This window comes from Cervus canadensis, chromosome 1 (assembly GCF_019320065.1).
Source record: "Cervus canadensis isolate Bull #8, Minnesota chromosome 1, ASM1932006v1, whole genome shotgun sequence".
Lineage (NCBI taxonomy): Eukaryota > Metazoa > Chordata > Mammalia > Artiodactyla > Cervidae > Cervus > Cervus canadensis.
Genome location: NC_057386.1, coordinates 125,432,201 through 125,457,683, shown reverse-complemented (window position 1 = coordinate 125,457,683; position 25,483 = coordinate 125,432,201). Strand labels below are relative to the sequence as shown.

Genomic DNA, 25,483 nt, shown 5'->3' with positions numbered 1-25,483 from the left:
CACAGAGTGAAACTGGCAGATATGTGCTCTCATGAAAAGTAGGAGCTAATCATCAGATCCTTCTTGTAGGCCCTTCCTGCCAAGAACATGGACTTTACGTTCAAGGACCTGTTTGTTAGTGAGGTTAGGTGAGGGAGTTAAGTGTAGCTGTTTGGTGGATACATTTATTTACTAGAAGTTCGGAGACTAACAAGTAGGGTGTGGGGAGGAAAGTGAGAGGAGAATGATCTTGGAAAGCTGGTTTGGGAATCATCTGTGAAGGGCCTTGTAGACCAATCCAGGGAACGTGACTTCTAACCTGGAGTGTGCATGCGTGCTAAGTCGCTTCAGTCGTGTCTGACTCTTTACGACCCCATGGACTGTAGCCCTCCAGGCTCCTTTGTCGATAGGATCCTCCAGGCAGGAATATTGGAGTGGCTTGCCATTTCCTCCTCCAGGGAATCTTCCCGACCCAGGGATCGATCCTGCATCTCCTGTATTGGGAGGCGGATTCTTTACCACTGCACCACCTGGGAAGGACAGAACTGACAAACCTAGAGCAGAAGTGACAAACTCAAAATCCCACAGAGACCAGGCATGTCGATGAGTGAAGCTGACCAGGTAAGTGAGGGCGGAGGCAAAATGGAGCATTCCTGCCGTGTCTTAAGGGCAAAGCTATTCTCACATCCAGCATATTGTTATCAGGTGGGATGGTTGGCCCAGCGTGGACAGATCTTCCAGTTTCCTAGAGAGGCTGAAAATCCAGGTGTGTGTGTGTGTGTGTTTGGCCACACCTTATGGCATGTGGGATTTTAGTTCACTGACCAGGGATCGAACCTGGGCCCCTTGCAGTGGAAGTTTGGAGTCTTAACCACTAGACCACCCAGGAGGGCCCCACATGTATCCTTCCTATACACTCTCTCCCCTCACCCTTCCCTAAACTGAAAGCTGAAGTGTGGACAGATGATCTCTAAAGCCAAAGGACAGGAAAGTTTACGAACCCACCTGCCAAAGCAGGAGACCCAGGTTCAATCCCTGGGTTGGGAAGATCCCCTAGAGGAGGGCATGGCAACCTACTCCAGTATTCTTGCCTGGAGAAATCCCACAGACGGAGGAGCCTGGTGGGCTACAGTTCATGGGGTTGCAAATAGTAGGACATGACTGAAGCGACTTAGCATGCACAGGTCTTGGGAGCAGACTAATTTTACCCATGACCGTTTTGGAGATAAACTCCGCCACCCCTGGGCTGAGCACATAATTAAAATGAAAAACATACAGAGTGTGGCGCTCCACTCTTGAGCAGGCGGATTTGGGAAACTTGGAGCCAAATCCTCTTTTGTTAACAGCAGAGAACCCGGCTCCCAGAAAGGCTGTTTCATGAAGACGGACATGAGAAGTGGCTTCAGATTCATTTCACGGTCTCGGTGGTGGTGCAGCTGGTAACTGGGTCCAAGGAAGGATGCCCAGGGGAGGTGCCAGTGAAGGAGAGGGAGGGCGACTCACTTCAGAGAATTTTTTGAACAGCCAAACAAGTGCTATTTTAGGGATTTTTTTTTCCCTTCCGTAGAGCCTTCTGATTTTGAAGTGCTGTATTTTTGGGTCTGGGCGCAGGAAGTGGCCCTGAGGAGCGGCAGAGCTAAGCCTCCCCTCTCTGGCACCGCCTGGGAGAGCCCCCATGGGATGAGGGTGAGGTTGGGGCAGTCAGGCAAGGGTTAGGGAGGAGAGACCCAGAACAGCTCCAGGAAATGTTTGTGTTTCTCCACCGGGGAGGGAGGACAAACAAGCTTTTTTTTTTTTTTTCGTGCCTTCTGAGTAGCTTCGCTTAATGCTCCAGCTTGGAGAGAATCCGAAGAGAAAGAGAGGCTGGAAAGAAAAATCCACTCTGGGGCAGGTCCCAACAACTCCTCTCCGGCGCAAATTTCCTCGGATCAGCCAGCAGCTTCCCAGAAATGACAACTTGGTGAAGTCACCTGTGTTTCCAGGCCCTGGGGTGCGACAGGCTTCGGCTCTTGAGCCAGGAGGTTGGGGGTGTGGGTTGGAGATGGACCGCTTGTGATCCAGCCTCCACTGCAGTGTTACATTTCCTGGCTGAAGTTTCTGTTCTCTGTGGGGCGCCTGCATCCATGTACACGTGCTGTACCTGCCTCCCACGGTGAAGACGTTGGAAACGGCACGGCCCGGCACACGGAGCACTGGTCCTCTGTTCACCATGGCCAACAGGTCGTGCTGCCTCATCCAGGGGTACCACATGCCCGAGGTGATGCCGCCACTGCTAATCCTCGCCTTTGTGCTTGGCATCCTGGGCAATGGCGTAGCCCTCTGTGGTTTCTGCTTTCACATGAAGACCTGGAAGCCGAGCACTATTTACCTGTTCAACTTGGCCATAGCCGACTTCCTTCTGATGATATGCCTGCCCTTTCGGACAGACTACTACCTCAGACAGAGGCAATGGGCATTTGAGGATATTGCTTGTCGAGTGGCGCTCTTCATGCTGGCCATGAACAGGGCTGGGAGCATTGTCTTCCTCACAGTGGTGGCTGTGGACCGGTATTTTAAAGTGGTCCACCCCCACCATATGATAAACACCATCTCCAACTGGACTGCAGTTGGCATCGTCTGTGCCCTTTGGACCCTGGTCATCCTGGGGACTCTGTATCTTCTGATGGAGAATCATCTGTGTGTGCAAGAGAAGGTCGTAGCTTGTGAGAGCTTCATCATGGTGTCGGCCAACGGCTGGCATGATGTCATGTTCCAGCTGGAGTTCTTTCTGCCCCTTGGCATCATCTTGTTCTGCTCCTTCAAGATCATTTGGAGCCTCAAGCAGAGGCAGCATCTGGCCAGGCAGAGTCGGATGAAGAAGCCTATTCGTTTCATCATGATGGTGGCGGTGGTGTTTATTGCCTGCTACCTGCCCAGCGCGTTGGCCAGACTGTATTTCCTCTGGACAGTGCCTTCCAGCGCCTGCAATCCATCCGTCCATGTGGCCCTCCACGTCACCCTCAGCTTCACCTACATAAACAGCATGCTGGATCCCCTGGTGTATTATTTTTCAAGTCCCTCATACCCCAAATTCTACACCAAACTCAAAATCTGCACTTTGAGACCTAGGTGTCCAGGATGCTTCAAGAGGCCAGAGGGGATGCCCACTTCCAACCTTTGTTGCAACAGTTGCATCAGTGTGGCAAATAGCTTCCAAAGCCAGTCTGAGGTGCAGTGAGATCTTCAAATGTGACAGATGGCACCAGGACAGACAGACAGACAAAATCAAGGAGGTTGGATTGGTGACTTAGAAATACTCCATGCTGAGGGGTGGGGAGCCTTGAAAATGCCATTCTTTCTTAACTGTACCCTCCTCACTCTGTTGGATACAAAATTCGGATCACTATGCCTTTTTGGAAGGTTCCACTTGAGAAGTGAGTCAGTTGCATTTATATAATGTGATTCTAATGACAGAGGTGTGTGTGTGTGTGTGTGTGTGTATGTGTGTGTGTTGGGAAGAGCTTGGCCCCTGAGTAATTTTAAATGGCTCAGGTAATATGTACTAATGTTTAAATCTGTCATTCTGTCATGTTCTCTCCCTGGGGGAGTCAGCGAATTTAATGACCCATCCTCTGATCTTATATCCTTACTTTTCTTGGAAAATAGAAACTGGGGTAAGTCAATATTTTTATTTCAGGCAGAGGGAGGCTCTTTAGAGTGGGATGTCTTGACCCCAAAGATTTTCATATTCCCAGGGCCCCTCTCTACTTTTCTGACTACTCAGGAGCCCAAGAAGAATGACAGCAAAAACAATATGCTGCCACCTTTTCGGAGCTCCACGTTTTTCTGCAAGTATTTGCATTTCAAAGAAGGTACTCAAGGATATGTTTACTTGTCCTGATTTTTCCAGTGGAAGCTGAGCACTTGAAAAAGTCCTATTAACCTTTGGGAAGTGCTAAGTCCAGCAAAATTGCTTGTAATGTGACTATGAGTTTAAATTATTCAATCATTTGTTTTCTACGTATTTACTGAATTAATGTTCTGTGCCAGGTACTTTGCTAGTGTCCCTTTGACCCGGAGGGTCCTTAGTTAACTTGTGTGTTTGGCTGGGGAGGGGGCAAACAGAGAAGTTAATGACCTTCACCATTATGATGACTATAGTTTCTAGACCTGTTCTCTACAGACACTGGTGTTTTCCTTTTGTTGTAGGATTCTATACAAACACCAAAGAGTGGAAAAGGCAGTAGGCCTTGTGTACATGAATTTTCAAATATGCCCATGGGGTCCTCAGAATGAGATGATTGTATGAAATGACATGCTGCTTCTGCCCTGGATTAGGGGGAGAGATGCCAAGCCGATCTTAGCTCCGTTCTCAAGTCACAAAGCAGTGAAAGTGTTCTTGGCTCCTCTCTTTACACGTTCTCAAATTCCCAGGGGATTCTCTGCAATTAAGACCCTTGCATGCGTGCTAAGTCGCTCCAGTCGTGTCCAACTCTTTGTGACCCTGTGGACTGTAACTCACCTGGCTTCTCTGTCCATGGGGATTCTCTAGGCAAGAATACTGGAGTGGGCTACCATGCCCTCCTCCAGGAGATCTTCCTGACCCAGGGATCGAACCTGTACCTCCTGTGGCTTGTGCATTGCAGGCAGATTCTTTTCCGCTGGGGAAGCCCATTAAGACCCTTAACCTGCAACTAATACCAGTGTTGCATTCTTTGGCCTCAAAACACCCATCTAGGCTGTCCCTGGCCTTCCCAGGTAGCGCAGTGGTAAAGAATCTGCCTGCAATGCAGGAGACCCAGATTCCATCCCTGGGTCATGAAGACCCTGGTGAAGGAAATGGCAACCCACTCCAGTATTGTTGCTTGGGAAATCCCATGGACAGAAGCCTGGCGGGCCACAGCCCATGGGGTCACAAAGAGTTGGACATAACTGAGTATGCACATATGTATATATACTGTTCCTATTAACTCATTTTTAAGGGGCACTGCACAGCCCAGGGATGGAAAACATGGGTTGTACAAAGTAGATGAATCTAAGTTCAAATGCCAGCTTAGCCACTTACTAGATGTGTGATCTGGGGGCGGGTTTTATTTAACCACGTTTAGCTTGAATTTCCTCATCTGTCAAACAGGGGTAACAATAACATTGACATCAGAAGGTCTTTGGGGGACTCCATTGGTGGCTTAGCAGTACTGGTAAAGAATTGGCCTGCCAATGCAGGGCACACGGGTTCAATCCCTGATCTGGGAAAATCCCACGTGCCATGGAGCAACTAAGCCCGCACATCACAACTACTGAGCCCAAGCGCTGCAGCTACTGAGGCCTGTGTGCCTAGAGCCTGTGCTTCACAACAAGAGAAACCACTGCAATGAGAAGCCTGTGCACCACAAGGAAGGGTAGCCTCTGCAACTAGACAAACCCCGCGCAAAGCAACAAAGACCCAGCGCAGACAAATAAAAAGTGATTAAAAAAGAAAAAAGGAAGGTCGTTGGGTGGATTCACTGAATGGAAGATCCTGAAGCACAGGTACTTTGCTTCCTCTTCAATCCTTAGAGTCTACAAGTGTGAGTGCACACAGTAGGCGCTCAGTAAATATTTGAATGAATGAGTAAGTGTATGTGAAGCATAAGTGCATTGCCTGGCAGTAATGCTCAGTGTTCTGATGTATTATGTTAACACGTTTTACACATAAAGACCCTGAGGCCCAGAAGCCATTTCCCCTGGTGTTCAGCGCCTGTAAGGAGCTCCTCTGCTGTCACTGTTAGTTCCCCTGCTCCCCAGATTCCAGGGGAGAAGTGAAAGCAACGATTCTATCAGCTTCAAAGAACTCCAGATAAAAATCTGTGAAAAACCTGCACTTCTGCTTTAAGCTCTATTCTTAGTTCACTCTTTTCTGGGCTGCCCCCGTGTTGCTCCATCTTAATAAAAACAGATTCCAAAAGAAAGCCCGTATCCTGTGTGTCATCCTATGTCAAAAGAGTCATGAGACTTTACCCTCCAAGAGAAAAAAAGTCCAAAAAATCCAGGAGCTCATGGTAGGCTGAAAGTGTTAGTCGCTCAGTCGTGTTTGTCCAACTCTTTCAGACCCCGTGGACTGTAGCCCACCAGGCTTCTCTGTCCGTGAGATTTTCCAGGCAAGAATACAGGAGTGGGTAGCCCTTCCCTTCTCCAGGGGATCTTCCTGACCCAGGGATAGAACCTAGGTCTCCTTCATTGCAGGCAGATTCTTTCCCGTCTGAGCCACCAGGGAAGCCCTGGTAGGCTGAGGTTCTCATTAAAAAATAGCAAGAACAAACTGAAAGAAAGATCCAGACCCCAACCACAGTCTTGATTCTGATTTGCTTCTTCCACATTCATAGAATGTGATAAAACATAAATATTATCAAGAAGCCTTCTTCAGAAATTGTAAGGAAGTGATGTATAGCTTTGTTGATGAAACTTTGTTTCAACTACCTGGAATAGGGAAATGTCATCGATGTAGAAGAAAATGTTGTCTCCTCTGACTCAGGGTCTTTCAGGAAAAGTCACATAAAAGTGAGAAGGGATAGTAGACCATTATTGTTCACAAATTCTATGGAAAAAAATAAGAGGTACTTTTTATTGGTGCTGACTGTGAAAATTTAGATTCTGGACTACTCTCAGAATGGGTTTCCTTACCCTTTCCTACAACTGACATGGTTAAGATGGTGTCTGAAGTCACTAGAGTGCAGGGGCTGCTGGGGTGGGATTAGAACTCTGGGCACAAGGGGTTAAGTCAATGACTAAAGGTTCCATAGCAAGGTGGGGAGGTGGACACATTGTGATGCACACTCTCAGCTTGCTGCCTTCTGGGTCTTCTAATTCACAGATTTCCAATATGACGCAAGACCCCACCATCTCAGTGAGTCCATAAATGGCTTCAGGATTAGCTATCTAATTTGAAACGCCAGTGCAAAGAGAAAATGCGAGGTCCCTCATTCAAAAAGCATAAAGCATTTCAAGATAGTGACAGCAGGGCATAAACTAAACACAGTACCCTTCTGAACTCATCCATGAAGCTGGAGCCCTACATTTTTAAAACTAATTGATTGATTGATTGACTGATTTTGGGCAGTGTACTGGCTTAGTAGTTGGCACACAGGCTCAGTTGACATGGCTGGGATCTTCCCGGACTGGGGATCGAATCCATGTCCCCTGCATTGGCAGGTGGATTTTTAACCACTGGACCACCAGGGAAGTCTGCTGCTGCTCCTAAGTTGCTTCAGTCATGTATGACCCCATAGACGGCAGCCCACCAGGCTCCTCTGTCCCTGGAGTTCTCCAGGCAATAATACTGGAGTGGATTGCCATTTCCTTCTCCAAGGGAAGTCTGGGGCCCTACATTTTATATAGACAGAGTTTGTGATGGAGCAGCATAAACAGATGGGCTCAGAGATGGGCTTACTCTATATTCAGCTTCCAGTGATGATACAGTTTTATTCATTCCCTCTTTCAAGGCACATTCAAGGTACATTCATTAGGTACCAGCTCTGCACCAGGCACAGTGGCAACCCAAGTGAAAAACATAGCCCTCACCCCGTGGGTTCCAATGTGGAAACCAAAGAAAAACTAAATTTACCGTTCAGGGTATCTGCAGTGAAAATGGTAAACTTGGGGTTCTACAGAGAAGCCAGGGCCCTTAATCCTGGTTGAGGGAACTGCAGGAAGGTCAATGGGACTGGAATGGAAAGTCTAGGCTGGGCCACAACAACCTGGTAAGAGGGGAAGCTGTGAGATCTCCCTGGGTGAGAAGGGTCTGCTCACAGTCTTTCCTGACAGAAGATTCATGAATAGACTTGCAGATCCCTTTCTTTTTAGACAAGAATTCAATGTATTTCATTACAGAAGCACGTTATGTTTTCAATCAGAAATCAAGGAACACACAGATATGTAAAGTAAGAAGTAAAAGTCTTCCTTTATTTCCTCTTAATCCAATTTCTAGAGGTGGTGACTTTTAACATTTGGAATACATACATACTTGCATAAAGGTAATGAATCTTTCGTCTTGTTAAAGCAAGATAGAAAGATAGAGTTTTGCAAGGTATTTTATCATGAACAGTTTCCTATGTCAGTGTGTGAATGCTCAGTCGTGCCTGACTCTGTGACCCTATGGACTGAAGCCTGCCAGGTTCCTCTGTCCATGGGATTTCCCAGGCAAGAATAAGGGAATGGGCTGCCATGCCCTTTTCCAGGGGATCCTCCCAACCTAGGGTGCCATGCCCTTCTCCAGGGAATCTTCCTGACTCAGGGATCGAACCCAGGTTTCCTGCATCTTCTGCATTGGCAGGCAGGTTCTTTACCACTGAGCCACCTGGGAAGCCCTTCCTAAGTCAGAATAGATATCAATTTCCTTTTTGAAATTGTATCTCATTGTGTAAATGAGCCACATGTAGTTTATTCAACTAACAGACATTTATTTCTAGTTTTTCTCTATTGCCGCTATGCTATGGTGAACATACTGAATGATATATCTTTGGGTTGTGTCAAAACTTTGGAAGATAGATTCTTAGACATGGAATTGCTAAGTCAAAGGCACACTGGGTGAGGTCACGTGCACAGTGGCTGAGAGAACCCTTGGAGTTACATCTTGGGCATTCCAATCCTATCTCCTTTTTTTACTAGCTGTGTGCCCTTGAGAAAATTACTTAACCTCTCACTGCTTTATTTTTCTTGTCTGTGAAAGAATAGTACCTATGTATACTACCTATCTCTTAAAGATGTTCTGAGCACTAAATGAGTTTAGCTGTATAAAGCCCCTACAATTGTGACCAACATCCAGTTCAGTTCAGTGACCAACATCCAGCCGCTCAGTCGTGTCCGACTCTTTGTGACCCCATGGACTACAGCATGCCAGGCCTCCCTGTCCATCACTAGCTCCCAGAGCTTGCTCAATCTCATGTCCATTGAGTCGGTGATGCCATCCAACCATCTCATCCTCTCTCGTCCCCTTCTCCTCCCACCTTCAATCTTTCCCAGCATCAGGGTCTTTTCCAATGAGTCAGTTCTTCACATCAGGTGGCCAAAGTATTGGAGTTTCAGCTTCAGCATCATTCCTTCCAATGAATAGTCAGGGCTGATTTCCTTTAGGATGGACTGGTTGGATCTCCTTGCAGTCCAAGGGACTCTCAAGAGTCTTTTCCAACACCACAGTTCAAAAGCATCAATTCTTTGGCGCTCAGCTTTCTTTATAGTCCAACTTTCACTTCCATACATGTTTACTGGAAAAACCATAGCTTTAACTAGATGGTCCTTTGTCAGCAAAATAATGTCTCTGCTTTTTAATATGCTGTCTAGGTTGGTCATAACTTTCCTTCCAAGGAGCAAGCATCTTTTAATTTCATGGCTGCAGTCACCATCAGCAGTGATTTTGGAGCCCCCCAAAATAGTCTGTCACTGTTTCCACTGTTTCTCCATCTATTTGCCATGAAGTGATTAGACCAGATTCTATGATCTTCGTTTTCTGAATGTTGAGTTTTAAGCCAACTTTTTCACTCTCCTCTTTCACTTTCATCAAGAGGCTCTTTAGTTCTTCACTTTCTGCCATAAGGGTGGTGTCATCTGCATATCTGAGGTTATTGATATTTCTCCCGGCAATCTTGATTCCAGCTTATGCTTCTTTCAGCCCAGCATTTCTCATGATGTACTCTGCATATAATTTAAATAAGCAGGGTGACAATATACAGCCTTCACATACTCCTTTCCTGGTTTGGAACCAGTTTGTCATTCCGTGTCCAGTTCTAACTGTTGCTTCCTGACCTGCATATGGATTTCTCAAGAGGCGGGTCAGGTGGTCTGGTATTCCCATCTCTTGAATAATTTTCCACAGTTTGTTGTGATCCACACAGTCAAAGGCTTTGGCATAGTCAAGAAAGCAGAAGTAGATGTTTTTCTGGGACTCTCTTGCTTTTTGATGATCCCACGGATGTTGGCAATTTGATCTCTGGGTCCTCTGCCTTTTCTAAATCCAGCTTGAACATCTGGAATTTCCCGGTTCACATACTGTTGAAGCCTGGCTTGGAGAATTTTGAGCATTACTTTACTAGCGTGTGAGATGAGTGTTATTGTGTGGTAGTTTGAGCATTCTTTGGCATTGCTTTTCTTTGGGATTGGAATGAAAACTGACCATTTCCAATCCTGTGGCCACTGCTGAGTTTTCCAAATTTGCTGGCATATTGAGTGCAGCACTTTCACAGCATCATCTTTTCAGATTTGAAATAGTTCAGCTGGAATTCCATCACCTCCACTAGCTTTGTTCGTAGTGATGCTTCCTAAGGCCCACTTGACTTTGCATTCCAAGATGTCTGGCTCTAGGTGAGTGATCACACCATCCTGATTATCTGGGTGGTGAAGATCTTCTTTGTATAGTTCTTCTGTGTATTCTTGCCATGTCTTCTTAATACATCTTCTGCTTCTGTTAGGTACATACCATTTCTGTCCTTTATTGTGCCCACCTTTCCATGAAATGTTCTCTTTGTATCTCTAATTTTCTTGAAGAGATCTCTAGTCTTTCCCATTCTATTGTTTTCCTCTATTTCTTTGCACTGATCACTGAGGAAGGGTTTCTTATCTCTCCCTGTTATTCTTTGGAACTCTGCATTCAAATGGGTATATCTTTCCTTTTCTCCTTTGCTTTTTGCTTCTCTTCTTTACTCAGCTATTTGTAAGGCCTCCTCAGACAACCATTTTGCCTTTTTGCATTTCTTTTTCTTGGGGATGGTCTTGATTTCTGTCTCCTGTACAATATCACGAACCTCTGTCCATAGTTCCTCAGGCACTCTGTCTATCAGATCTAATCCCTTGAATCTATTTGTCACTTCCACTGTATAATCATAAGGGATTTGATTTAGGTCATACCTGAATGGTCTAGTGGTTTTCCCTACTTTCTTCAATTTAAGTCTGAATTTGGCAATAAGGAATCCATGACCTGAGCACAGCCAGCTCTTGGTCTTGTTTTTGCTGACTGAATAGAGCTTCTCCATCTTTGGCTACAAAGAATAGAATCAATCTGATTTCGGTATTGACCATCTGGTGATGTCCATGTGTAGTGTCTTCTCTTGTGTTGTTGGAAGAGGGGGTTTGCTATGACCAGTGTGTTCTCTTGGTAAAATTCTATTAGCCTTTGCCCTGCTTCATTCTGTACTCCAAAGCCAAATTGGCCTGTTGCTCCAGGTGTTTCTTGACTTCCTACTTTTGCATTCCAATCCCCTATAATGAAAAGGACATCTTTTTTTGGGTGTTAGTTCTAGAAGGTCTTGTAGGTCTTCATAGAACCATTCAGCTTCTTCAGCCTTACTGGTTGGGGCATAGACTTGGGTTACTGTGATATTAAATGGTTTACCTTGGAAACGAACAAAGATCATTCTGTTGTTTTTGAGATTGCATCCAAGTACTGCATTTCAGACTCTTTTGTTGACCATGATGGCTACCCCATTTCTTCTAAGGGATTCTTGCCCACAATAGTAGATATAATGGTCATCTGAGTTAAATTCACCCATTCCAGTCCATTTTAGTTTGCTGATTCCTAAAATGTTAACGTTCACTCTTGCCATCTCCTGTTTGACCACTTTCAATTTGCCTTAATTCATGGGCCTAATATTCTCGGTTCCTATACAATATTGCTCTTTACAGCATCAAACTTTACTTCTATCACCAGTCACATCTACAACTGGGTGTTGTTTTTGCTTTGCCTCTGTCTCTTCATTCTTTCTGGAGTTATTTCTCCACTAATCTCCAGTAGCATATTGGGCACCTACCTACCAGCCTGGGGAGTTCATCTTTCAGTGTCCTATCTTTTTGCCTTTTCATACTGTCATGGGGTTCTCAAGGCAAGAATACTGAAGTGGTTTGCCATTCCCTTATCCAGTGGACCACATTTTTTCAGAACTCTCCACCATGACCCATCAGTCTTGGATGGCCGTACATGGCATGGCTGATAGTTTCATTGAGTTAGACAGGGCTGTGGTCCATGTGATCAGATTGGTTGGTTTTCTGTGATTGTGGTTTTCAGTCTGTCTGCCCTCTGATGGAGAAGGATAGAGGCTTATGGAAGCTTCCTGATGGGAGAGACTGACTGAGGAGGAAACTGGGTCTTGTTCTGATGGGCGGGGCCATGCTCAGTAAATCTTTAATCCAATTTTCTGTTGATGGGTGGAGCAACCAACACGGAGTAGCTCTATTTCTTTTTTTAAATTATTATTATTATTTTACTTTTGGACCATGCTCTATAGTAGTGCCCTGACCAGGGATCAATCTCATGCCCCCTGCATTAGAACTGTGGAATCCTAACTGCTGGACCACCAGGGAAGTCCCTGGAGTATCTCTACTTCTATTAACCCTTATTATTATATTGTATTAGCTCTTATTAAAACCTTGATGCTGCTGCTGCTGCTGCTGCTGCTGCTAAGTTGCTTCAGTCGTGTCCAACTCTGTGCGACCCCACAGACAGCAGCCCACCAGGCTCCCCCATCCCTGGGATTCTCCAGGCAAGAACACTGGAGTGGGTTGCCATTGTCTTCTCCAATGCATGAAAGTGAAAAGTGAAAGTGAAGTTGCTCAGTCATGACTCTTCGCGACCCCATGGACTGCAGCCTACCAGGCTCCTACATCCGTAGGATTTTCCAGGCAAGAGTCCTGGAGTGGGGTGCCATTGCCTTCTCTGTAAAACCTTGATAGATACCACCAAATTTCTCAACAAAAAGGCTGAACCAACTTAGACTCCCCCAGTAGTGTATGAAAAAGCCTTCTTCCACACTCTCACCAATGGGCCCTTGTTTGGTTGGTTTGTTTAACAAGCATTTTTTTCATCTTTCTTTTTGTAAAAACCAAGCAAAAACTTTCACTTCTTTAAAGTGATGAAGTCTGGCTTATCAGTTTTGTTTGTGTGTGTGTTTGATGTTGTACCTAGAAAGGCTCTGCCTAAGCCACGGTCATGCCGAATTACTCTTAGGATTTCTTCTAAGAGTTTTATGTCTTATGTTTAGGTTTGTAATCCATTTTGAGTTCATTTCTGTGTCCAGTTCAAGGAAAGGACCCAATTTCATTCATTTGCCTGTTTAGTCATCCAGTAGCACTTATTGAACAGATGATTCTTTCTCCCACGGATTTGTCTTAGCACCCTTGTTGAAAATCAGCTGACCATAGGACTTCCTCGGTGGTCCAGTGGCTAATGCAGAGGGCCTGGGTTCAACTCCTGGTCAGGGCACTAGATCCCACATGCAGCAACCAAGAGTTCACACGTCACAACTAAAGTTTCCACATGCCGCAACGAAGATCTAAAATTCCAAGCACCACAACTAAGGCTCAGCACAGCCAAATAAATAAATAGATACTAAAAAGATGAAGAAAATCATCCGACCATAAATGCAAGAGTTTATTTTTGAACTCTCAATAATCCCACTCTATTGACCTATACATCTGTTCTTATGCCAGAATCACACTGTCTTGATTATTATAGATTTGCAGTTAAGTTTTGAATTGCAAAATGTGAATCCTCCAACTTTGTTCTTCTTTTTCAAAATTATTTGGTTATTCTGGTTTGCCCTCAGACTTTATATGTTAAATTTAACAGTGTTTCAAAACTCTGAAATCCCCTTCTCCTTTCTTTTACTGTCTCTGCTAGTCAGTATTGCCAGCTTCCTCTGCCCACTAGCTTTCGATTTCTCCTACTTTATCCTCTTCTCGAGAGGTCCAAAGGTCTCTCATTTCCCAAATGTACCAACTCAAAGTCATTTACTACCTACAGAGTCCAGGTCCCCCCAAATAACACCAGTGAACTGTGCTTCCTGAACCCCCATCCTTATGTGGCCCTTCCCTGTGAAATATGGACTGACTTGGTGACTCACCTTGGCCAGTGGAATGTGGTGCAGGTGATGTTCTGGGATCTCCGAGCCATGGCATTAAGAAGGTCTGCATCTCTGTGCTCCCAATGCCAGGGGCCCAGGTTCGATCCCTGGTCAGGGAACAAGATCCCACATGCCACAGCTGAGTGTTTGCATACTGTAACTAAAACCCGGTGCCATGGAAGGAAGAAAAGAAGGAAGGGAAAGAGGGAGAGATAAAGAAAGAGAGTCTGCTTGTGTGCTTTGGGAAATGTTGAGTAGCCTTGTCAGAAGTCCAGCATACTCAGTGGAAAGAATATGTGAAAAGGCTGTGTACAGGTGCCATAGAGACACAGACCATATGAAGAGGAAGAGATGTCCAGGCACTCCAAGTGGCATGCGTGAGCCTCCCTGGCATCTAAGAGACCCCAAATATAGACTGACTAGCTAAGTTCAGTCAAGCCATGATAACACAATGGCGACTTTTTTTTTTTAACAGTGACTGTTTTAGGCCACTAAAATCTGTGGTGGTTTTTGAAATAGTAATAGATCACTGAAACAGAAACAGCTACGTTCAACGACAAACAGCGAGAGTGCCGAATTCTAACCACTAGACCACCAGGGACAGATGAATAAACAACAAAGCTCTACTGCACAGTATAGGGAGATATACTCAATATCTTGTGATAAATCAGAGTGGGAAAGAATATGAAGACTATATACATATATATATATATATATATATATATATATATATATATATATGTATAGCTGAGTCATTTTGCTATACAGGAAAAATTAAACACAACATTGGGTTTCCCTTGTAGCTCAATTGGTAAAGAATCTGCCTACCAATGCAGGAGACCTGGGTTCGATCTCTGGGTCAGGAAAATCCCCTGGAGAAGGAAATGGCAACCGGCTCCAGTACTCCTGCCTGGAGAATCCCATGGACAGAGGGGTCACAAAGGGTCGGACACAACTGAGGGACTAAACCGCTACCACCAAACACAACATTGTAAATAAACTATACTTTAATAATAATTAAAAAAAAGACAAACCATGAATTACTTAACCTCTCTAAGCCTCAGGTTTCTGATCTGTGACCATAACAGGGCAACTCCTCATGGGTTTCTGAGAGGATTAAATGAGATCATGTATATACAGCTCTTAGCCGCATGTCTGGCACAAAGCAAGCAGTTGATAAATGAAAGCTATTGTTATTTTTAATTTTAAAAAGTAGTTCCATCCTGCTCTGGGGCACATTCCAGTTGTGATAAGAGAACTAAGAAGGGAGATTTGAGTTAATGGTGAAAGTCATAAATGTTAAGTGGAGTTCCCCCAAACTTGGTGGAATCACTGCCTGAGCTGTTGAAATGAATCACTAAAACAAGTTTCTGTACAGCTCATGCACTAGTAAGAAAAAAAATAATAAATGCATAAAAGGAAGACAGGAGCAAGAAAAAACATGCCCATGACACAGTAGTAAGACTGGGAATTCCACAGCAGGGCCAGGATCCAGGGAGGCCAGGATCGACACTCTTTCTGAGCAGTTGTGAACTTGGGTTTAGAATCCTAGGGTGTGAGAGCTGGAAGGGATCTGGAAGATGGTCCCATCTTCCACATTACACATGGGAAGTTCAGGGGTTAAGAGGTTTCATGGGTAATGATGGAGCCAGAGAAAAGCATCCAGGGCCTCCAACTTCTCTCTCTCTCTCTCTCTTTTTTTTTTTTTTTTCAAATGAAGCAATATCCATTCTTGTTCTTTCCTAATTTTATCCAAATATTATGAAATTATAAAACTTTCAAAGGTGGACAGAGCGGGGGAAGGGGAGGGTGGGACGAACTGGGAGAGTAGCATTAACATGTATACACTACCGAGTGTAAAGCTCAGTGCTCTGTGATGACCTAGAGGGGCGGGAGTCAGGCTCAGGAGGGAGGGGACATAAGTATATTTATACTTAGAGCTGATTCACATTGCTTACAGCAGAAACTAGCACAGCGTTGTAAAGCAATCAACCTCCAATTAAAAATTTTTTAAAGTAATAAAAATAAACATAAATAACAGTCTATGAGGGGAAAAAAGAATTAGGGGATTGGAATTGACATACACACTATGTATAAAATAGGTAACTGATGAGAACCCACTGGGCGGCAGAGAACTCTACTCAGTGCTCTATGGTGATGTAAATACGAAGGAAATCCTAAACAGAGGGCATATATGTGTCCTGATGGCTGATTCGCTTTGCTGTGCAGTAGAAAATAACACAACATTGTAAAGTAACTATATTCCAATAAAAATTAAAAACAAAACAGAAAGAAAATCTTACAAAGGGAAGATCCCTTGCAAATTCCAGCTCCCGGAAATAACTACTGTGAATAGTTGGATTTTCTGACTCTTAGCCAATAAAGGCCCTTAGGGTTACTTTCTGAATGTCACTGACAAGTCCACATTCATCTGAGAAGGGAGCAGGATATTGACAAGCATCAAGGATCAGAAACAAATGCTAGTCATTTCACTTGAGTCTTACTACACCCACACAATGTGACCTCAATCTGGTTCAGCCTTACAGATGGGGCAATAATATAATAAGAGGCAGTGTAGTGTTTTGGTTAGGGATTCAGGCTCTGAAGCCAGTGCCAGATTCAAATCTTATGATCTGTGTAGCATTGACTATATATACGGCCAACTTCTCTGAGCTTCACTTTCCTCATTTCGAAATAGAAATCAGTAGTAGTCCCTACGTCATGGGCTGCAGTCAGGGGAAAATAAATGAATGTATTAAAGCACTGAGCATGCCACCCAACATGCAGGAAGCTCTCCCTAACGTGACTGCCAACATCATCTTCATCATCGTCTTCGTCAAGTGCCACTGCTTCCTACGTGAGCCTAACATTAGATCATCTTGACTCCCGTTTACTGGGAGGAGTCTACAAAGCCCTATGGCAGAACCTGGGTGTAAAACTAAAGAAACAAATGTCTGGAAAAAAAAAATGTCTGGGACTTCCCTGGCAGTCCAGTGATTAAGACTCTACACTTCCACTGCAGAGGAAGCAGGTTCGATCCCTGGTCCAGGAACTAAGATCCCTCATGCCGCATGATGTGACCAAATTTTCAAAGATAAAAATAAACAAATGTCTTAGTTCTTACTCAGAGTAGAAGCAACACAGCTGAGAACCTCTTGCACAGCAAGAATTCATCAAACCAAAATATTCCAGGGTAGAAATGTTTTGTAAGGATTTATATCCCCAATTATACTGAAAAGCAAGAAAATGATGTGTGAAATGGTGACCTCCTGCAAGGCACAGTTCAAAGTCTTCTTAGGTCCTCAAGGTTAATTTTGTAAAAACAGAGGTTTTTAAAATATCACGCACATTGGGCTTCACTGGTAGCTCAGTGGTAAAGAATCTGCCTGCCAATGAAGGAGACATGGATTTGATCTCTGATCAGGAAAGATCCCATTTGCCATAGAGCAACTAAGCCCGTGGGCCACAACTACTGAGCCGGTGCACTAGAGCCTGGGAACTGCAACTACTGAACCCAAGGGCCACAAATACTGAAACCTGGTGCCCTAAAGCCTGTGTTCTGCAACAAGAGAAGCCAAGGCAAGAAGAAACCTGCGCACCACAACTAGAGAGTGGTCCTCACTCAAAAGCCAGAGCAGCAATGAAGACCCAGCACAGCTAAAATTAAGTAAAATTTGTTTAAAAATAAATTTATAAATAAATAAATAAAATTTTTAAAAATCAAAAATATCATGCACATTGTGAGGGAGGTTGTATATGGGGACAGCTGGTAAACAGGAACTCACTGTACTTTCTGCTCAGTTTTGCTGGGAATTTAAAACTGCTCTAAAAAATAAAGCTTATTAATTTTAATAAATCACCTCCTTAACAATAAATTACTTACTTGAGCATGGAGGCATCTCAAAATCTAACACAAACAAAGGAAAAACCCAACTTATTGTAACATACCACTGGCAACCCAAACTGGGTTCAAGTTTTCAAGTATCTTATGAAATGGCATGCTGTTCTCAAATAGCTTCCCCCCACCCCCCCTTAGCTGGGAATTAATTGCAGCATTCTGGTTTAGAAAGTCAATCCATGCTTGTACAGAGAAGATGGCCTGGAAACATCAAATGCAACACATCTGTCCTCATAAAATACTGGACAATTACTATCCTCTTGGCCTTCCATCCCCCCTCAAAAAAATCACACACACGTTACCGTTTCTTAAAACACATGTCTGCAGATATTCCATGCAAATTCGTCATGTTTCTGTTGAGCACAGTAAATTAATATTGCTGTTGTTGTTTTGTTCATTATGCAAGACAACCACATGACTGTGAATTGATTCTCCGGTGCTAAGTATTCAGTATACATGCACGCAGGCTTACACATTTCAGTAATTCACAATGACAGTCGGCTTGCCCAAACATATTCTTTACATTTAGAAAATTTTGTGGGTTCCTGTCTCCCCGGGGGATTTTTTTTTTATTACTTGTTTATGCAAACAGCAGATTGCATAAGAGCCTTGCTGGCTTCTTTTTTTTTTCTTAAAGCGATTTCGTAGTTTCCTGGTAACCATTCAGTCATCTGTTTCAACACTCTGACATGACATAAAGGCGAGCGCTGAACCATAGGTTCGCCACTCAGACACACACCTCGTTCCCTGAGCCTTGGCTAGGTGAGCTGCTCCCTGGCGCCAACGCGATTCACTCATGAACCCTTCCCACCTGCAGAATCATTTTCTGAAAATAGGGGAGAAGAACTGCTGTGTGTTCCGCGATGACTTCATTGCCAAAGTGCTGCCGCCGGTCGTGGGGCTGGAGTTCGTGTTCGGGCTCCTGGGCAATGGCCTTGCCCTGTGGATTTTCTGCTTCCACCTCAAGTCCTGGAAAGCCAGCCGGGTTTTCCTGTTCAACTTGGCCGTGGCTGACTTTCTCCTGATCATCTGCCTGCCATTCCTGGCGGACAACTACGTGCGGAGGTGGGACTGGAAGTTTGGGGAGATCCCGTGCCGGCTCATGCTCTTCATGTTGGCCATGAACCGCCAGGGCAGCATCATTTTCCTCACCGTGGTGGCCGTGGATAGGTACTTCCGGGTGGTCCATCCCCACCACGCCCTGAACAAGATCTCCAATCGGACGGCGGGCATCATCTCCTGCCTCTTGTGGGGCATCACCATCGGCCTGACGGTCCACCTCCTGAACAGAACGAGGTTGATCGAGAATCAGGGTTCGAAACTGTGCAGCAGTTTCAGCATCTGTGATGCCTTCCGCTGGCACGATGCCATGTTCCTCCTGGAGTTCTTCGTGCCCCTGGGCATCATCCTGTTCTGCTCGGTCAGAATCGTCTGGAGCCTACGGCAGCGGCAAATGAACAGACATGCCAAGATCAAGCGGGCTATCAACTTCATCATGGTGGTGGCCATTGTCTTCATCATCTGCTTCCTGCCCAGCGTGGCCGTGCGCATACATATTTTCTGGCTTCTGCGCAAGGCTGGCACGGAAAACTGTGACATCTATCGTTCAGTGGACCTGGCGTTTTACATCACCCTCAGCTTCACCTACATGAACAGCATGCTGGACCCTTTGGTGTACTACTTCTCCAGCCCATCTTTCCCCAACTTCTTCTCCACCTTGATCAACCGCTGCCTGCAGAGGAAAGGGCCGGATGAGTCGGATAACAACCGCAGCACCAGCGTCGAGCTCACAGGGGATCTGAGCACTACCAAGAATGTTCCCGAGGCTTTGATGGCCAATCCCAGCGAGCCTCAGAGCCCCTCTTATCTGAATCCAGTCTCCAGTTAAAAAAGTTAAGCCAAGAAGGGAGATGATCATCAAGGACCAGGATCTCTGGAGAAGCAGTTTGGCTGGTGCATGGAGTAACAGAGCCTTGGTCTGTGGTTTCCCAGAACTTCCAGATTCAGAGAAGCAGATTTAGGGCATTGGTGTGGCAGCGTGGGCTGCTTGCCTATAGAGTGTCTCCACAGGAAGCTTGGGGAATGGAGGATGAAGCTCCAGGTGTCGAGACTTCTGTTCCATCTTGGACACTTGCAGAACTGAAGATGGCAAAACTGTCCGCATTTCTGCTGCTGGAGTGTTGAAGCCACAGAGAGGCCCACTGGCACCTGGCGCTCAACTGGCCTCTTCCTGTCACCTGCCTAAGACTTGTTTGGTTCTCAGCTCCTGGGGCAATGTCTAGCTTCTTGTGGGCTCCCACTGGGATAAGGAAAGCTGTGACTGGAGGGGAATTATTGCATCTGAAGGGAGCCCAGGCATCATGAAACAAGCCAGGAGGTCACCTGGGTTCGGTGGAGCCGATCCTTCTTTCAGCCATGATTTGGCAGAAACGGACCAGATAGAGAGATTCATGAACTTCGGTTAGTATCTGAGTTTCCAGTGGTGGTAAGAAGGGGCTTCACCCCAGGAGGGACTGAGCAGAACAGTGTTACTAAGCAAAAGGAAATGACATTTATGTTACAACCTGCAGCCAATCCATTCCTCTTCTGTTTACACTAATTTGAAGGTTGAGCAGTTAAAAAGGCTCCAGGGAGAAAGCAGCTTCCCTCCTCTGTTTGCTTTTATCACTCAAAGGGAAATGCTGCCCTATGGTTAGCGGGAGGAAAGATTTCCTCCTGGTTCATTTGCTTGTGTTTCTGTTCTTATAAGAAATCTACCCCTTCAATAAACTTTGATATGAGACTCACAGTCTGGTGTTGCATGTGTCTGGGTGATGGTTCACAGACATGGACTTCTTACTTAAGCGAAGACCTTTATGGGTTGTTAACTGTGCCCTGGTAGAAAAAAAAAAAAAATACCACATACTGTAAAGTGTAAGAAAAGGATGTGGAATCTGAGCCGCAACATGAGGTAGTTAAGTCAAAAATTACATATGCGTTAGAACAAGGATGGGAAAGAGTAGGGAATAAAGAAAAGTGATTTAATCTGGAAGGGCAGTACAGACAAGATTACAAGAGCACTTTGCTTTTGTTTAGGGGGTGGTGAATGCTGCTATTAGTATTTGTGTATCAAAAAAAGGAATCTGGCCAGGCTGGGATTTTTGCATAGGAGGGGGAAGAGAGAACTTCCTACAGAATGGTTTCAGTTCTGAATGCTGAGAAGGAAAGGAGATGTACTGGTTTGAGGTGGTGATCAGTCCAAGTTTCTGTTACATGCTCATTTCCACTCATTGTTCTTTAGCAAGATGAGGCTTGCTTTGACATAGTGACTTGGAGGCCGATAAGGAAGGCAGATACTTGGACTCCTGGCCCCAGTGGGATGGCAGAAAAGGAAGAAAGATGGATATTTTGAGGTTCTGAAGTGTTTTCTGAGCAGTTTGCTTGTCTGATTTTTCAATTAACTCCTAGAGACTGAAAGTTAAAAGCTGAGATCATCTTTCTTAAAGAGGAAGAGATGAGGAGAGAAGAGCTCAGAGGAGAGTAGGGATTCCCCTAGACTCAGATGCATGAGTCAGCAGGGAACCCGTTTGTGAAACTCCGATTTGTTCAGAACACCCGAACAACTCACATTTGTCCTTTTGTTCATTCATCCCATCAGCTTGATGCTGAAAGCTCAGTTTCTCTGTACACCAGTGCTGAATCGAAACTGGGAGACAGAGATTTGGGTGAAGTAGAAAAGAATAGCCTTATTGTTTTGCCAGGCAAAGGGGGCTAAAAGCGGGCTAATGATTTCAAAACCGTGTGTCCCCACTTGGGGAAGACAGTGAGAAGTTTTACAGTAACTGTTCAAAGAGGAAGGCATGATCAGCTTGTGGACATTCTTCTGATGGGTTGGTGGTGAAGTAAGTGGGAGTCAGCACCATCAGCCTTCACGTATGGTGTCTACATGCTGGTGGGGACCATAACATCATTAATTGTTAACTTCTCTGACCTGGAGGGGGTTTCAGTATCAGCAAAATGGCTCAAAGATATTGTCATATGTTTCCCCGATGGGGAAACAGGACCTTGCCCCAAGGCTGCTCTTGACTGTTTCTGCCTGGTGTCGCATCTCCTTCCTTCTCTAATTGACAACTGCTTGAGTCTGCCCATCGGAACTCAGGGAAGTTTGTGGAGGCTGAATGAAAGCTGTTTTTTATAATCAAGGAAATGGGGGACACAGAAAGTCCTTGTGCCCAGGAGCCCCACAGGGCCCTGCTTGGCATCAAGTTTTTATGTATTAAGCACCAACAGTACTGTGGCATTCTGAGTGGTTGGTGGAAACAGAGCAAGGAACAAGTTCCCTGGGGCCCTCTTCTCCTACAACTTACATTCACACTGGGGAGGTGGCCAGACAAGAGATAAACAAATAAACGGAAAGGAAGCCTGGGATGACTGTGAGGACCATGAAGCCAACAAAGCAGGATGACAGACTAAAAAAGGCGTGGTGCTGGGCTGACTGGGATGTGACCGAGAGCTGAGCCATGAATGACGAGATGGAGCAGACAATGCGAGAATCTGGAGGAAGGGCATTCTAGGCAGAGGGGATGGTAAATGCAGAGGCCCTCGGGCGTGTGAGTCTGCTAATCTCCCAGGACTGTCATAACAAAGTAACACAAAGTTGGTGGCTTAAAAAAACAAAAATTTGGGATTTCCCTGGTGGTCCAGTGGTTAAAAATCCACCGTCCAATTCAGGGGACATGAAGGATTCAATTCCTGGTTGGGAAAGTAAGATCCCATGTGCCACAGGGCAACTAAGCCCACACTTTGCAACTAGAGAGAAGTCCGTGCACCACGACCAAGATCTGACACAGCTGAAAATGAAAATAGATAAATACTGGGGGAAAAAAGGCAAAATAGTATTCTCAGACAGTTCTGGAGCCTGGGAGTCCAAATCAGGGGGTCAGCAGGATCGATTACTTCTGGATGCTCTGAGGAGAATCCACCTTGTGCCTCACTCCAAGCTTCTGTGGGTTATCACATTCCTGGGCCTGCAGACACATCACTCCAGCCTCTGCCTCCATCTTCGCATTGTTATGGACCAGGATTCTTGGCCTCCTTAATCAATAGAAATTGATAAGTGGCCAGACAAGAAATTCAGGCAAGGCTTTATTAGGACCCTTGTGCCAGCAAGGTGGGGAGTGAGAGCAAGTAACAGGTTCTCTTGCTGGCTTGCTCCTTGAAGAGGGGTGAGCTTGTTCCTTATATGGGGTGAAGATAAGGTGTGTTCAGGGGTCATTCCAGAGGGGTGGCTTAGATGGTTTGCGACCCCTTTCGTGGTGATGTGTGCAGGGGGCATGCACGTCACCCTGCTTTTGATCCCACCTCTTCATAAGTGGCAGTTGGGTTTTGGTCTTTTTGTATCTTTTTGTTCATAATTTGTCCCAACTGCACATGTACACAGTTATTTTTAGTCCCCTGTAGCTTCTTGTATTGTGTTGCTGGAGGAGACATTTGTCTAAGTGTGAGAACTGCAGCAAAGGGTCCCAAGTCCCCAGCTGTCTCAACATGCCTTCTTTTCTCCTTGTCTCTGTGTCTTCTCCTTTTCTGTCTCTGATACAAACACTTGCCACTGGATTGAGGGACCACCCTAACCCAGGAAGATCCCAGCTCGACATCCTTCCCTTAATTACATCTGCAAAGATTACATCTGCAAAGACCCTTGTTCCAAATAAGGTCACATTCTGAGATCTTGGGTGGACATAGCTTTTGGGCTAAGTCAACCCACTGCAGTGAGGAACAGAGGTGAGGTCAGATGACTGGGTACAGTGAGTGTGAAGTCTTCTACCCAGTGAGGTAAAGAACCCTGTTGTGTGAAAATAACAAAAGATTTGAGAAAAAGATCATACCATATTAAAGGAAAAAGAGGTTAAAAACAAGATAGGATCTTTGTTCTCTTTGAAAGTCTGTCTATGTATATATACCTGGAACAGCAGATTAGAAAAACATAAATTGCAGCCTTAACTTTGATTCTACCTGGGTGATGAGGTTAGAGATGATTTTTGCTTGTCCATCTGACTTTTCCTTAGTATCATCTTCCTATCATCTTCCTTGATCATCAACAATAGTTATTAAGAGAGCAATCTCCTAAAGGGAACCCTTCTACACCATTGGTGGGAATGTAAATAGGTGCAGGTACTGTGGAAAACAGTATGGGGATTCCTTAAGAAACTAAAAATAGAGTTACCATGTGATACAGCAATCCCGCTCCTGTGCATATATCAGAGGAAACTCAAATTTGAAAAGACACATGCACCCTAATGTTCACAGCACCACTATTCACAATAGCCAAGACATGGAAGCAATCCAGTGTCTGCCCACAGATGAATATACAATTCAGTGTGCTATATACAACAGAATATTACTCAGCCATAAAAAAATGAACTAATGCCATCTGCAGCAACATGGATGGACCTAGAGATTATTATATGAAGTAAGTAAGTCAGACAGAGAAAGACAGATACTGTGGATAACATATGTGGAATCAGAAATATGACACAGATGAACTTATTTATGAAACAAAAACAGACTCACAGACATAGAAAACAAATGTATAGTTACCAAAGCAGAAAAGTGATGGGGGAGGGATAAATTAGGAATTTGGGATTATCAGACACAAACTACTTATTTACTATGTTTATCTATATATAAAGTAGATAAACAACAAGGTTCTACTGTATAGCACAGGGAACTATATTCAATATCTTATAATAAACCATAATGGAAAAGAATATGTATATATATATATATACATATATATGAATAACTGAATCACTTTGTTGTATATACCCAAAACTAACACCATATTGTAAATCAACCATACTTCCATTTGAAAAAAGAGAGAGAGATGTCTATTAAATTCTGTTTCCCTGTCCAGGAGAATGCCAACAGAGAGCAAGCACAACTTCCCTAGTGGTACAGTGGTTAAAGACTCTACCCTTCCACTCCAGGGCATGGGTTCAGTTTCTGGTTGGAGAACTATGAATAAGATCCTACATGCCGCAGAGTTCAGGCAAAAAATTAAAAGTAAAAAAATGAGAGCAAGCAATAACGTTCTGGGCTAAACCAATGATGTGGTCTATTCAGTCTCAAATTGTGTGTGATACAGTGTTTGTGTGTGTGTAACTCTAGGTATGCATGTCTGTGTAGCTATACATGTATTGGAAGGGCCAGTCATCATCATTTATGCATCTCTTTTTCACTGATTTCTCTTTATTTTGAAAGATACCAGTTCTTGGGGTCATGAGTTCCCTGAGTTTCACTCTCTGTTGGACTTCCTGCTAGCTGCCCCCAAACAACGTCTTCCAAGCTTCAGGAGATTAATTACCCCTATGTCCAGAACCATAAAATCAGGAGTACAAAATCATGTTTGTTTCTGACTTTGTGAACTCCTTTGCCTTTCCAAATTTATTAGCCTGCCTGCCCCAGGGCACCTTGCATGAAGGGAGGGGATTTAAACTGCACCTGGTATAAACATGCCTTTTGGTTTAATATTCAAAACACTTCCTAACTATTGTCTTTGGAACTTACAGCAAGCAGCTGGGGACCCAGCTCACTTCTCTCTTCCCCTGCTTGCTTCTGCAATCAGTCTTTAGCTGACTAACACTGCCTTGGTGAACCACTAAGTACTGGCAATTGACCATTTACAAATCAACGGAGATATGGGTCAACTCCTGCTCCCCCATCTTTTAGTTAAAATGGATGACTTTTTCAAATTGGAAAGAAATTTTTGATGAAATTCTTCAGGGCT

General features: G+C 44.7%; 2 protein-coding genes across 3 annotated transcripts; both read left to right on the top strand.

Annotated features, from left to right (window-relative positions):
• The first annotated feature begins 1,283 nt into the window (after window positions 1-1,283).
• Window positions 1,284-5,925, top strand: HCAR1 (hydroxycarboxylic acid receptor 1). 2 transcript variants are annotated; one of them, XM_043441764.1, is made up of 2 exons: window positions 1,284-1,418; window positions 1,796-5,925. In XM_043441764.1, the coding sequence occupies exon 2, from the start codon at window positions 2,189-2,191 to the stop codon at window positions 3,194-3,196; it is 1,008 nt and encodes a 335-aa protein (XP_043297699.1). In that variant the 5' UTR covers window positions 1,284-1,418; window positions 1,796-2,188; the 3' UTR covers window positions 3,197-5,925. The 2 variants fall into 2 exon arrangements, with proteins under 2 accessions (XP_043297699.1, XP_043297700.1); XM_043441765.1 differs by having other exon boundaries at window positions 1,357-1,451.
• Window positions 5,926-18,402: 12,477 nt separating this feature from the next.
• On the top strand, window positions 18,403-20,506 carry HCAR2 (hydroxycarboxylic acid receptor 2). The gene has a single exon (XM_043441763.1). The coding sequence runs from the start codon at window positions 18,515-18,517 to the stop codon at window positions 19,604-19,606; it is 1,092 nt and encodes a 363-aa protein (XP_043297698.1). The 5' UTR covers window positions 18,403-18,514; the 3' UTR covers window positions 19,607-20,506.
• Window positions 20,507-25,483: the final 4,977 nt, after the last annotated feature.

Coding starts and splice junctions, on each gene's coding strand:
- HCAR1 (XM_043441764.1), top strand. CDS start 2,189: ATGGCCAACAGGTCGTGCTGCCTCATCCAGGGGTACCACATGCCCGAG.
- HCAR2 (XM_043441763.1), top strand. CDS start 18,515: ATGAACCCTTCCCACCTGCAGAATCATTTTCTGAAAATAGGGGAGAAG.